The sequence below is a fragment of the Plectrocnemia conspersa genome, unplaced genomic scaffold (genome assembly GCF_051122295.1).
Source record: "Plectrocnemia conspersa isolate PC_06_02 unplaced genomic scaffold, ASM5112229v1 ptg000010l, whole genome shotgun sequence".
Taxonomy (NCBI): domain Eukaryota; kingdom Metazoa; phylum Arthropoda; class Insecta; order Trichoptera; family Polycentropodidae; genus Plectrocnemia; species Plectrocnemia conspersa.
In genome coordinates, this window is record NW_028277174.1 from 3,191,439 (window position 1) to 3,206,056 (window position 14,618).

Genomic DNA, 14,618 nt, shown 5'->3' on the forward strand with positions numbered 1-14,618 from the left:
TTTCTTTCTTTTTCATGGAATTATGCTTGCTTTTAAAGAGAAAGTTTTTCATGCGAGTTTTTTTTATAGACTATTCAGTTAAGACATTTTTCAAATACAATGGCTTGAAAAAGATCTTAAATAAGCTTTACATGTCACTCAAGCGCAGATGACTAGATTGGTAAAAATATGCTTCTGTTATAAAGGAGATTATAAAAATAGGCGAGAGTAGCGTTTAATGTTGTTTATTTCAAGATATAAGTTGCTGCTGTTGTTGTCGCTCTTGACGGTTAACGAAGCGAGGACGAAAGGCGTTCTTGCTCCGGACTCCTCCTGGATTAGACTGTCCATCAGTAGAGGTGATGGTTCAGGATCCTTTGCTGCTGCGAGGTGATGTTCCGGAGAGTTCCTCTCGTTTCGGTCGCCGGGGAGTGAGTGAGTTGTGCCGGCCGCGACCCTCCTTTTATAGTAGTTGCGTCGTGATTGGTTGCGGAGAGCCATTCTCCGGATGGTTGCGGAGAGCCATTCTCTGATTGGTCCGTTATGCAGGGTGATATCTAATTGAACGGAGCACGTCGAAGCACATTTATAACACTTCATTCCCAACACTGGACAATTTTCTCATTTCATTGGAAAAATAAATCGATGATGAATTATTGGGGAAATTTAGAACACATACTACGCAACGAATTAATGGGTTATGAATCCATTTACAACTCTCTCGCTTATATATGGCATCCCTTCATAATTTCTAGGTCAAATTTAGTTAATATTGAGTAAAAAAAGATCCTGATGTATATACTTTGGTCAAAGATTTTAAACAACATCATCACTAACATTTATCATATGAAATCTGTACTACAAGTAAGAGTGAATGATATAATTAATGTTTATAACAAAAAAAGTAAATCAAATGATTTAAAAACATTTCATAGATGTTGACAATTTAGGGGCAACTCTTACAACAGGATTAGGTTTTTAGCTGGGTCTAAAATACGCTTCTACATAGAATATCTAATAAACAAAATTTCACGGAAAATTAGTGTTGACCTACCATAACTTTGAGAAACAGTATTTTAACGTACAAGACATGGCTTTAAATACATTAATGACTTAAAAAGGTCGTATAGGGAAAAAACTAATGATATAATATATGGTAAAATATTTAATACTCTTTTGTGAAATGTTTGTTATGGTAAAAGGAGTTTTTATAATTGTAAAATTAGGTATAAGAAAGCTAATAACAAAAGTCCATTGAAAAATGTTTAATCATACAAAAACTGAAATGATCCCAAATATATTCAATAAATTGTTGATTATTTTATTTGATTAGAGACAAGAAGCCATCAGAGCTCCAAGATTTTCAAAATCAATCTTCTCGGTGATGTTCTTAGTTTTGATGTTCTCGTCTTGATAAGCGATGAAAATAAGATCTCCTTGATCCTTCCAGCCGTATTTCTTAACCCAAATCTTCAACGTACCATCTAAAAATACAAGAAATGCTTATAAAAACTCATCAAAAACCATAATCAATCAATATGTTAAAAAGTATACCATCGACTCCTCCGAGGTAATGTGCCAAAGTGCTCTTATTGATAGTCTGATAAGTGATCTTGATCACGTGGCACACAAACTTCCTGATGGAATCGTGGAATCCGGTGACGCGGTTGCACAACTCGGGCATTTGGTGGACGCGGTTCCAGAACTGTCCGAAGTTACACTGTTCCAAAATGTCAGCCAAATACTTGATTTGACTTATGGTCTCCTCTTCGGTCTGAAAATATATTACATTAAATTACAATTAACTCTAAATACTGTTGGTATTTTAATGAGTAATTAATAACCTGAGTTTCCAACAGCAGACACTTGCAAAGAGTGAAGTCTGTATGAGGAAAATTCGTGAGTGCCTTCAGCAAAATTATACACGTAATGTCCAGGTTGAAGAGATGAGGATTGAATTGGTATAATTTTAATACTGTTAGATTAACTTCTAGATCGTAGACGTTCTCGCGAGCTTGAGCTTCAACGTAGCGTTGAAGCGTTGGCAGATTGTTAGGATTGTACCTGAAAATTATATACAAATTCAACTCAATATATCATTTTCATCAAATACAAACTAATGTACATAAGTAACCTCAAATATACATATATAAGCATACTGATGAAGTAATATTCAATTTATTTCCGATAGAAACGGCAAAAAGGGGATAAAAGGCATAACTTAACCTATATAAGTGAAAGTAAACTGACGGGTGGTTAACGTAGTCAACACATACCTTTCAATGCCGTTGAGCATTGTTGCAATCGTATTCTTCATTCCCTCCGTCATTTTGCACCAATTTCGTTGGCAATGCGGAGAAAATAATGAGAGCTGTACTTAGACAGCAAGACACGCCGCAAAGGCCAAATGACAAACGCACAAAAGTGTTGCCATGAAGTAAAATAAATATACAATTTCAAAATTAATTTAAAATTTCAATAAACCTGAGCATCTCAAAAATAAAGACAATTATGCGTTTAAATATTTATAAAAAAAGTATAGATTTTATTTCTTATATTTTATCTTCTGTGAAATATTGACATTAATTAACATAAGCATTAATAACTATATGTATTTAATTTATGAGTTAAAAACACAATACAACTAGGATAAAAGCTACTTTTATATTTTCTTAATCAAGAGTGCAAAAAAATATTTTTACAGAAGAAAATTTTGCTAGTGACAGCTTATTTATATATTTATATTTTATTATGGACAAAACTTGGGGGCAAGTCATTATTTTGGTGGGCTTCGACGGATAGATAACGACTGGTGCTGCCTCGTACACTGTTCATTCGAAAATAATTAAGTAACATGTAAACTATACCTATACCCTCAAATAATTCTACTGCAGTGGGTCAATTTGTGTCTAATTGCCACCAGTCGCCTTCTGTCCGCCTAATCACTATTATAAATGCCTGTCTGTTATATCGAAGCTGCAACACAAATGTTTCGGAAATGAAATTGATTAATTTTTGGAACGACTAAGCGCGTACGTTATGCAATATGGAAATAACATCAGCAAAACATAGAAGACAATTAGGTATTCAACGTACGATTGATATAAAATAATAAAATCTAATGTGACACCATTACGTAGCCAAGATGTACAACTAGATAATAAAAAGCATGCTTCAAATTAAAATTAAACTCGATTGAGGTGCAAATTTGTATTAGTAGTACCTATGTAAAAAATACAGTACAGCATTAGGTTTCCATAAAATTAATTTTATTTATAAAAAACACATATACTTATATATATAAGTTTTATTGAGTTCGGCGCGTGCCGATCGTTTCTTAACGATCGGAGCTGACTGGTTTGTCAAATATCGAACGCTGTAAGATGACGTTCGCGAACGCATACAATAGGCAAAGCGGGCGTCAACAAAATTTTAATATGTTAATCATATTTTATTTCAAATAAAATTATATTGAAAAGCAAAATGTTTTTTTATAATTTCTACTAATATTTTGCATTCATCTATGTATATTTTTTTTTATATATAAAAAATTGCGCATTGTAGGGTTAAAATATATTTTTTTATTGAAATTTAATTGTTCATTGTTTTATATTTTTTTATTTAAGATATATCATAATCACTAATAAATAACTATACAGTAATATTTACCAATATATTACATTCGAATTCATATTTATATTATTCGATAGCATTGTTTACTTTATCTGATTCTTATCCTTATCAGTAAAAATGTTTAGTATCACTCAAGTGTCAAAGTTTGGCGTTTACTTCACATCTATGACACTTCGGTGATAAAGATTATTATAAAAATAGCCGAATTAGATAAAATAGTAGGCGAGTTTGGTTTATTTACACGTATTCTTATATATTGCAGTGTATTCCTTTTATTAATACTAATTTTAAGCAAATCTAATAAGATTCGTACAACTTTTAAAATAAAATTGTATTTTTTTCAGAATGTTGTGCCTCAAATATACCTGCTCTAGAAACCTAAGACACTTCAGTACAAAGACGACTAAAAATGTCGATCTTCAATACATTCAACGTAGTAGAGTTCCGACGATGCATTTTCAAAAGTCTCTTCCGAGACTGCCAATTCCTCCTTTGAAGAAAACATGCGAGCGATACTTAGCAGCTCAGCGTCCTTTATTGGACGATAATGCATTCAAGCATGTCACCTCCCAAGTTAACATATTTTCCGGGGGCGTCGGCAGTAAATTGGACGAAATGTTAAGGAACACTGATAAAAACAATAAGCACACTAGCTACATATCTAAGATGTGGTTCGATATGTATTTGAGCGACAGGATTCCTCTCCCAATCAACTATAATCCGCTCATAGTCTTTCATAACGACGTTAGACCGGAATATAATCATCAATTGATTAAAGCCGCTAACGTGCTGGTTTCTTCTATACGATTTATGCTCTCGCTTCGTAAAAATTTATTAGAACCGGAAGTGTTCCATTTAGATCCGAAAAAGAGCGACACTGAAATGTTTAGACGAGTCACCGGATTTCTTCCGTCTGCCATATCTTGGTATGGCGCTTACGCTTTCAATGCTTATCCGTTAGATATGAGCCAATATAACGGATTGTTTGGATCTAGTCGCATACCGGAGATAGGCAAAGATCGAATTGTAAACGATACTAAGAGTAAGCACATATTGGTTCAAAGAAGAGGCCATTTTTATACGTTCGATGTCTTGGACGATGAAGGTAATATTATTTTTGATCACTAATTGATTCTTTAAATAAATAAATTGTATTCAATATTCAGGTTGCATGATCGAACCGTCTAAAATACTATCCAGATTGAAATATATACTTTCCGATGAAAGACCACCGACGGAGCATCCTTTAGGAATCTTGACCACTCAAGATAGAGACGTTTGGGCATCTCAAAGACATTATCTATGTCAACTAGGGAATGAAAAGACATTGAAAACTTTGGATACGGCGTTATTTAATTTAGCTTTAGATGACGAAGAAATAAAAGACGATAAGAAGAAAGCTATAACTAACTTTTTGCATGGAGATGGAACAAATAGGTAAAGTTCTATAAATATATATATTAATTAATAAACGCTTATTAATGATATTATTTTGTAGATGGTTCGATAAATCGTTTAGTTTCATCATTACCAAAGACGGTATCGGCGGAGTTAATTTTGAACATTCCTGGGGCGACGGTGTTGCTGTACTTCGCTATTTCCAGGATATTTATAAAGAAACTACTACCAAACCTATCGTTACTCCCGAAACTCCCAGTAACGAATCAAATCCTGATAACTTTGTGAAGAAGCTAGGTATAAATATATTTTTATTTATTTGAGTTATTAATAAGCTTTAACGATTATTACTAAACTGTTTTAGAGTTCAACTTTGACGATAAATTAAAAGAGAATATTAAGAACGCTAAGCAAGCATATAAAGAATGGTATTTATCTTTAGCTACAGATTATTTGATTTACGATGAAGCAGGAAGGCTTTCTTGTAAAAAATATAGAGTCAGTCCTGATGCTATGATGCAGTTAGGTTTCCAGGTAAATTAATTATAATATTAACTAATATCATTTTATAAGATCAAACATTACATTTTTATATATAGATCATTATCGATACATTTTTCTGTATTTGAATTCATCACTGTAAAATTACCGTTCTCTAGTCTCAAGCCAGTAGATTTATGTCATCATAATTTATGTCTATTTATTTTCAAGTCAGTACATGAACATCATTATTATTCATTTTTATAATTTATTTAGCTAATATAGTTAACTGTTTATACACTAAACAAATATAATCAAAACATACTTATAAAATAAGACTTAAACACAAACAGAATATAAAAACTAATTCACTATGGTTTTTCTTTATTCCATTGAAGTAACCAGCAGCATTTTTATTTTTGCGGATTATCCTAGGAATATTATTACACAAATTCACACCTCCGTACAATATACCCCTGGTTGTACTCGTTTTCTTATACCTAAATATCTTTAAATTATCTCTATTTCAAGTATTAAATCTATGTACATCTTTATTTTTTGTTATATTAAATTAAAACACTCTGGTAACGTATTATTTTGTAACATATATAAATACTAAAACATTCATCTTCAATCTTTCAATCATACTTCTTAAACCAGTAAATCTATTTTTGTTTCAAACTACTCTCATTGCTCTATTTTGTAATTTTTGCAACATGGTCTTATCTAATTTATTAATTATTACATATACATATATATCAATGTTGCAAAACTATTAATAAAATACTGTTTTAGTTTTTTTTGTATTTGTACTTAATATATTTCTTATCCTAGATAATATACCTATTTTTCTACTATTTTTTTAATTATGTGACTTTTTTTATTACAATGTTAATTGTATATCTAAAGTTATTCTTTAATATTTTGAACTATTTCTATAATGGAGTTAGTATTTTTATATTATTATCTAACATATCTTTATAATTTACCCGAGTAGTGAGTTAATTTTAACACATTTATTAATTTGATAATACCTAGAAGTGAGTAAATTTTACATATTTTCCATAATTATTTCTGTGTATATTTATTTATCATTACTTTTTATTGCATTTAGAGTAAATTATATGTATTCTCAACGTTTTATTGCTTTGAAATATGTTTCTACTTTTTTGTATTAGAATGTTTTAATAATTTATTTAAACACTTTTCTATCGTTAAATTTCGTTAATGTATTTTACATACATTTTATATATTATTCGACTTTTGTGGATTTTTTATATTAATTCAGAGGCTCTCAATATTTTTATAAAATTAATTAAATATATATTTTGTAATGTTAATTTATTTCGAACCCTTCAATTTATTGGTATTATTTTCTATAAAAATCATTTACATTATAACAAATTAAAAATATATAATATAAACATAATGTTTTTTATTTATTATTTCTTCAGTTAATTATCTATGTAAATATTTTTTTTAAATTAGCCAATATTGATACTTTAAATCATTTTCATTTTTTGAAATGTTTTTGTGAAAATACTTTTTTTTTAACATTTATTTTCATAATGCAATATGTGTATTTTATTATTGTAATATGCAGTATTTATAAAGAAAAAAACATTATTTTCATTATATATTTTGAAAAGGATTGTAACATACAAATTTATGATTTTTATTAAAGGTCAAAAAGGGCAATTTTTTTGCAAATGTCTCAGTCAATGAAACTGCACCACCTTAAAAACATTAATTGTCTGTCTTTTAAAATAACTGCGTAAATTTTTAATCTACCCAAAAAAAAACGCTTATATTATGTAATAGATATTATCATTTTGTGTCAAATTTCGTCACAATAAAACCATGTTGAGAAATGTTTTCAGCGAAAAACAGTGAAAATATTAAATTACATGCAACTTTTAGGTTTCTTAAGCCTTAGACAGAAAGATGCCGTTAAAAATTGGTAATAATTTATGGTACAATATTACATATAGCGACAAACTATAGTGGGCGAGTATCGTTTTTCTCCGAGCGGTGGTGGAGAAGTTGGCGGATAGATGATGTCCAGTGGATGGTTCTCTAAAATCTCATATTTGGCGATGTTCCTCTCTCTATATGACGCTGATGTCAATTCCTCTCGCTTCATACTTCATACAGTGTATAACTACTAGAGTCTCCAATTCGAGTAATCGAGTACTCGATACTCGAGTATACTTGTCTATTTTTCAAGTACTTGATAATCTAGTATTTTGAAAATTACTCGATTAATACTCGAAATTAAAAAAATTTGAAATATTTCAGAAACAAAATTAACTTTAACTTGGTCCGGTAAAGGTTAACGTCTTGCTTTTATTTGGCGTTTATGCCCGAAGTCTCGAGTTAGAACGGTTACTATCAGGTATAATTTTTTCATAGTTCCATAGTTGCATAGTTCCGGTCGTCGGCTCTGTTAGTGGGTACGACGGAGAAATTTCTTTCGTGTTTTCTGTCTGACAGTCCCGACTTACCTAATTTATGGCAATGAACAATATGAAATATCAAAAAAAAAATTTAGGTTTTATGACTATGCAGTTGTAGCGTAAAGTGTTGTAAATTGTTTATACTGATCCCTCAGCTTAAAATATAAATCAAAACAATTGTGTGTTTTAAAGGCATTTAAAGTAAAGTCAGTTCTTTGCGAACCGTTTAGCTCTAGAGTGAAAGGGATTCACCCAAATACATCTTCGAAGGATATAGATTTAAATTTTTCGCATTAATCAGAAGGATTAGAAGATTGTATATTGTTAAGAAAAAAAATCTATTCAAGAAGAATTACAAAATGCTATTTTGTCAATAGTCGAAGGAAATAAGAGAACACAAAAAGAGAGTTCAAAAAATGTTATATCTATAAAAAGCGAACAGATAAATTAGAAGCCTTATCCAACGCGTTAATGACAATAAGACCAACATCAACAGCAACGGAAAGGGTTTTTTCCACAACGGGAATAATAAAACCAAAGGTTCGCAGTAATATTAAATTCGAGACACATTTTGCATTATTGTTTTTAAAAAGTATGTTCTTGAAGTTAAAATAATTGTAAAAATTAACATACCAAGTATTTTATTTATTTATTTATATGTGCACGAATTTGAATAATAGCTATTTTGGTACATTTGGTAAATACTCGAAAGTACTCGAGTACTCGAGTATTTTAAAATTTTAATATTCGATACTCGAGTAGTTGATGGTTCGAGTAATTGGAGACTCTAATAACTACATTTATTCTTGATAATTTCGAGCAAACTTTCACTTTTTTGAACAAATGTGGTGTTAACAAATAATAGTGTACTATCATAATTAACGTTGGCAAATTTTCTTCATTATCACTACTATCAAAATAATTTACAGTCACTATTATCATTAAATTTGGAAGTAGAACTTTCATTGTTTGGATTGTTTTTAATATTATTTACTAACTTATATTATAAACTGTGCTGCCGTCCGCCTGGGTCGCCATGACACCACATAAACTATCGCTTATTATCAATAACGAGTTAGGAAATATATAGTCACTGTAAGTGGGAATGGTGTTACCCCGGTGTTGCCATGACACCACATAAACTATCGCTTATTATCAATAACGAGTTAAGAAATATATAGTCACTGTAAGTGGGAATGGTGTTAGAGAACCGTAACCAAAGCTAGTTCACGACAAACTACCCCAAAAATATTGGATTATTTTTGGGGTAATAGCAAACTAAAATATGTTTTTTAAACCTAATAAATGTAGAAATGTTGGTTTTTTCAAAACATTGCAAAGCTTTACGGCCATTATCGGAAATAATACATAGTATTATATATAATAGAATTTATCTGTGTGAATTTTTATGAATTAAACCATTTTTGCCATTGGCAAACTTCCGAAAAAAAAAGAAAAGCTGCAACCGAATGTCAAAGTTAGTTAGAAAAAAAACTTATATAACTTTAGATTAAAATATTTCACAGGCAGCTTATCATTCCTTGACTGGAAAATATGTCGGCACTTACGAATCCTGCAGTACGGCAGCTTTTAAACACGGACGTACAGAGACAGTGCGACCCTGCACTGTTCATACAAAGGTTAATATTTAAATATTATATTTTCAGACTTATTCTTGCACTAGAAAATTATAAACTAATATAAATTATGCTTCACAGGCGTTTTGCGATGCATTACACTCGACAACTTCCCGGCCTTCCGATTCAGAATTGGCAAAGATGCTGTTGACTTGCTCTACCGCTCATTCTCAACTCGTGAAAGACGCAGCCATGGGTCAAGGTTTCGATAGACATCTCTTCGCTTTGAAGAAGCTAGCTGAACAAGAGGGTCTTCAACCGGGCATCTTTGGCGACGCTGAATACAAGATGATCAATACTTCCATTTTGAGTACGAGCACTTTAACATCTCCGGCTGTGATGGCTGGTGGATTCGGACCTGTGATAACGGACGGATTAGGAATTGGGTATGCGCGTTTTTATTATAATCAAGGAATTCATATCCGTCAATCGATTATAATTTTTGTTACAGATACTCGGTTATGGACGATGGATTTAAAACTGTTGTGACGAGTTATCCTCCGCATAATAATGGAAAACAATTTGTACAAGCTTTAGAGATCGCTTTGAAAGATATAAATAAAATAATGCAGTGTGTTAAAAAAGATTAAAGTATTAATATGTTATAATATATATAAACGAGATTTATATTAATAATGAAACAATGTTATGTTGTATTTAAAAAATGTATTTTCATGCATAAAAAATATAATGTTACGCGTTAATATGTTTATTTTATATTTTTATAAAATACGTGAATAAAAATCAGTCTTATTCTTCTCTCGAGTATTGATTACTCTTCGTATCCCACGAAGGACATAAAAGCGCACATTTTCAGAGGCAGCGATGATAACATCCTCATGAGAGTCTCTCTTTCTTCAGAACTGTGGCAAGAGAGTCCCAATTGTAGATACTTTTTCAAATAGTCATGCTCTTGCGCTATGGGATCGTTTAATAAATGCAAGAATGTGTACTGAAAAAATAGACTACATTATATAATATATTGCGACAAAATTTTTGCCACAATAATAAAGTAACTTAATTTATACGTAAAATTAAAATTAAGTAAAAAGCCTCATGGCAAAAAAGTAGCAGATTGTTATATAATATATACCTTAAGTATAATTCCATGATGGTCGCGCTCGACTTTTTTCTCGTTTATGTACGACATCAGCAATTTACAAATCGGCCTCCAATTATTTTTCATTATAGCGTTCTTAATCAAAGAGCAATAATGAACCACGTGCTTATGGACATATTTATTAGATTTTCCTTTGTATCTGCATCTATCACGCCTCTCGTTTCTTATGGAAACTATAGGAGCAGATATAGCGAGTGCTGCTTCTCTCTATAAAATAAATAAATTATAAACTACAATGTGCATACATAATTAAATATAATAACGTTTTATTTAAAATATTTTTGGCCTAGCACTTAATTTTTATTTTTATAAATAATCGCTTTTTTTTATTTTATAAATGACTCTTCTAATTCAACGATGAAAAAAGTAAGAAGCATGTTGATATAATAAGTAAATACCTCTTATTTGCTTGTATAGCTTATAATCTAAAACCACAAAGGTTTAATTAAAGGGGGGCCACACGGGAGAAAACTTGAGAAAAGCGGGGCCAAATTGGTTTAAATAAGTCTTCATCCAAGCTCGTGAGAAAATGTATAAAAAGGTACTCTTGCTCACATTTTGAGAAGCACCAACGAATCCATTATTTTGATCTATTTCATTGTAAAAATATTGATTTTGAAAGTCCATACAATTTGCGAATTTATAATTAATATAAAGTAGAATAAGTACGTACCAAATCTTGAAATGGTATATATGATGAGTATATCGGATCTCCCGCAGATCTGTAGTGAAGATTGTTAAACATGGAGCGTTCGCGAATCGATTTCCTCTTTTGAACTCTCCTCCTGATTTCCCTGTCGTTTACGTCCACAATTGTGGTGTCGGAAGTGTCCGAATCCATCGAATCCGTCGTCGGTTCCATCTCGTTGCGTTCTAAACGACGAACGTATAGCTTGTATTTAGGCTTGGTTAACCGTTAAATATTAAATGCAACACGCCACTTTGACGTTTCATATTGTTGCCAGTTAAAATAATTACCTTTATAACTGAAATTTATATATTTTTTTCTAAATAAATAAATACATTTTTTTAATATATCTAGATTACATAATCTTTTTATTATAGTTGTATCTTGTAATAAGGTCGAAACCTAATTATTTATTTTTAAATGCATTTTAATTTTACGGTAGAAGATTGGTATCTTCACAAATTAGGCGACTACCATAACTTACGTCACAGGCTTATGAGGGGGAGGGTCAGCGGAATTGTGACAGTGTAAACAAAATATGAGTCTGGCTCAATGAAACCTTGTGACATATAGGGGCAAGGGGGTAAAACATTACAAAAACCCTGTAATATAATATATGGAAACCGCTTTAGGTTTACTCTTTTAATGTGAATAAAGTCATTAATTAAAATCGAGTAAGTTCGTACATATTTGAAATAAAAAATCGCTAATAATTAACTACTTCAGCTCATAGAGAATATCATAAATGTTTAAAAAAAACTGTGCATTAAGTCACGGGAGTCAATCGGCAAAATATCTTCTATTGTCAGATTGTTCCATAAGATAAAAAAACGAATAATAAATCAATTTTAAATATACGTCTGAATGTTTTTAAATAATATTTTTTTTAAAGACATTTGAATAATTTCTTTATTTGGAATTTAAAATAGCTAAAAAAATAACAAAGAAATTATGTAGTTCCATAAGCAGTGGTGTAGCTATGGGAGGGGGAGGGCGCACTGGCTTAGGGACGACATACTCACGATGGGATCGTCTAGTGTGGTTCTTAACCACGAATGCACAGATAAGGAAAGGTTAAATATAACAATAAAATATACTGGCCCAAAAATTTGCGTTAAGACCAAAGCTGTCAAACGTCATGTCAATATAAACGAAAACATGTCGGTTTGTCGGTCTTGTTTAGGTACTTCGCCTACTCATAATATCTTTGAAGATACAGACGACATATCGATATATCAACGTTTCACAGCTTGCGCAGACTTACAGGTATATTTTATATTCAAATATGTTGTAAAACAGCATCAAATGTGTTTTATTATTACATGGTATTTTAGATCAGCTCCGATGATGGCTTACCTTCAAATATATGCGACGAGTGTTTTAATGAACTAAACATCGCGTATCAATTCAAGATCAAATGCAAATCGTCTGATGAGGAACTGCGTCAGCGTGCTATTAAAATTCAAGAGAATAGTCAAACGAACGACAATAATGTAAAAATAATGATTAATGGCTTGTATAATAAACAGTTTAATTTTATAAAAATATTTGTTCAAATTTAAGATTGAAGATTTGGATACATTGAGTTTGAAGAATGATGAAGATTATGGTAATATATTTTTAAACACATTTTAATGATATGAATCTAATAATGATGTAATTTTAGATAATGCCAGCGAAGATGATTATACAATTCCGAAGTTAAAAACACATCGTAAGAAAACAAAGAAACCAAAAGAGAGAAATAAAAATGATTTGATCAATGTCAGATCTAATTTGGAGAGAAAAGCAAAAACTAAGCTGTTAAATAAAAATAAATTAAATACGAGAAGAGAAGATGAAAACAATCCTGAAGAAGTTGATCAATTAGAGTCCAGGTATTAATTTAAATAATAAAATGTATAATTATATATCTATTTATAATCAATTGATTTAATATATTTTCAGTGATAAAACTACGGATAAGAGTAAAAACCACATGTGCACTATCTGCGGTAAAATATTCTTATTCAATAGGAATCTTATTGATCATGAGCGTGTACATTCCGGAGATAAGCCTTATAAATGCAACGTTTGTAACCGCAGGTATTATAATATTAAATTAAAGTTAAATTTATTTCAAATATACTAAATAATATTCTGATTAATAGGTTTGCTCAAACTGGTCATTTAATGGTTCACGAAAGAAGACATTCCGGCGTTAAACCTTATAAATGTGATATTTGTCCGAGGTATTTAATATTTGTAATAAAATATATATTATTATTTATGTTTTTAATAAAAATATGATTTTTAGGGCTTTTACAGTATCACATACATTGAAGAAACATTTACGAACTCACACAGGCGAACGACCTTACACTTGCAAGATATGTAATAAGTCGTTTGTTACATCTTATCATCTATCGAATCATCATAAAAGACACATGGGAGAAAAGACGTATAAATGCGATTGGCCTGGATGTCAATATGGTTTTGTAAACTTCTCCGAGATGAAACGGCACAGGTGTAGACACGAAAAGACATTTTCGCCCAAATCTCTCAATAAAAACAATCTAAAGAACATACACGAGAGACTGCAATCTATTCCCTTGATACGATTAGAGGAACTGTCTACGAGATTCAACAATTTGGATAAAGACAAGCAGCCGGTTTATTCCGAATTGGTTCAGATTACGCCAGAATACTTGCATAACGTTCAAGATATGACTATGTATTCGTATCACAATCAGATTGGAACACATTCTCAATTTGCTAAAAATATAAGAAGTAGTGATGCCGATCAGTGATGTTTATCAGTTTATGGATATGTATTTGTACTTATTACGATTTATATTTTTTAAGTAAAACATATTTTTACCAAGAATGTATGATTTTTAATAAGAATTTATTATTTAGATGTCTTCCCTAGTTCACCATTGTGATCCATTTTGATTCCGATTACACATTTATACTGAAAATAAGAAAATTATTGCTCCTGTTCTGTCATAAAAAGCAATTAGCGGAACAACGTTGAGCCCATTGAGTTTTTTCGACTATTTTAAACGAATGAATTGATTAGTAAAATAGTGAATAATAAAATTAATAAATAAAATAACAAATTAGTAATACGTTTGTATGTAATAGTTTATACAACATAAAATAGCCAAAAATATTTAGGTGTTTTGTTAATGGTTTTTATCTTTTCTTGAGTGAGTTCTCTTTTATAAGTTCTTTCACTGAAGAGT

At 30.7% G+C, this 14,618-nt stretch overlaps 4 protein-coding genes across 7 annotated transcripts; 2 read left to right on the forward strand and 2 right to left on the reverse strand.

Annotated features, from left to right (window-relative positions):
* Window positions 1–208: 208 nt before the first annotated feature.
* eIF3k (eukaryotic translation initiation factor 3 subunit k) lies at window positions 209–2,405 on the reverse strand. The gene is made up of 4 exons (XM_088193823.1): window positions 2,256–2,405; window positions 1,824–2,043; window positions 1,534–1,753; window positions 209–1,463 (listed from the first exon to the last, which is right to left on the reverse strand). Exons 1-4 carry the CDS (start codon window positions 2,306–2,308, stop codon window positions 1,309–1,311), a joined length of 648 nt encoding a protein of 215 aa, XP_088049949.1. The 5' UTR covers window positions 2,309–2,405; the 3' UTR covers window positions 209–1,308.
* A 1,215-nt stretch (window positions 2,406–3,620) lies between these two features.
* On the forward strand, window positions 3,621–10,341 carry CPT2 (Carnitine palmitoyltransferase 2). 3 transcript variants are annotated; one of them, XM_088193821.1, is made up of 8 exons: window positions 3,621–3,830; window positions 3,957–4,717; window positions 4,779–5,049; window positions 5,111–5,307; window positions 5,375–5,544; window positions 9,473–9,586; window positions 9,665–9,969; window positions 10,035–10,341. In XM_088193821.1, exons 2-8 carry the CDS (start codon window positions 3,958–3,960, stop codon window positions 10,171–10,173), a joined length of 1,956 nt encoding a protein of 651 aa, XP_088049947.1. In that variant the 5' UTR covers window positions 3,621–3,830; window position 3,957; the 3' UTR covers window positions 10,174–10,341. The 3 variants fall into 3 exon arrangements, with proteins under 3 accessions (XP_088049947.1, XP_088049946.1, XP_088049948.1); XM_088193820.1 differs by having other exon boundaries at window positions 3,726–3,834; XM_088193822.1 differs by having other exon boundaries at window positions 3,746–3,873.
* On the reverse strand, window positions 10,235–11,687 carry LOC148230348 (uncharacterized). 2 transcript variants are annotated; one of them, XM_088193826.1, is made up of 3 exons: window positions 11,377–11,687; window positions 10,677–10,910; window positions 10,235–10,548 (listed from the first exon to the last, which is right to left on the reverse strand). In XM_088193826.1, exons 1-3 carry the CDS (start codon window positions 11,563–11,565, stop codon window positions 10,489–10,491), a joined length of 483 nt encoding a protein of 160 aa, XP_088049952.1. In that variant the 5' UTR covers window positions 11,566–11,687; the 3' UTR covers window positions 10,235–10,488. The 2 variants fall into 2 exon arrangements, with proteins under 2 accessions (XP_088049952.1, XP_088049950.1); XM_088193824.1 differs by having other exon boundaries at window positions 10,235–10,535; window positions 11,377–11,679.
* Window positions 11,688–12,378: 691 nt separating this feature from the next.
* On the forward strand, window positions 12,379–14,257 carry LOC148230349 (uncharacterized). The gene is made up of 7 exons (XM_088193883.1): window positions 12,379–12,657; window positions 12,726–12,884; window positions 12,955–13,000; window positions 13,058–13,268; window positions 13,339–13,476; window positions 13,542–13,622; window positions 13,688–14,257. The coding sequence occupies exons 1-7, from the start codon at window positions 12,415–12,417 to the stop codon at window positions 14,178–14,180; spliced, it is 1,371 nt and encodes a 456-aa protein (XP_088050009.1). The 5' UTR covers window positions 12,379–12,414; the 3' UTR covers window positions 14,181–14,257.
* Window positions 14,258–14,618: the final 361 nt, after the last annotated feature.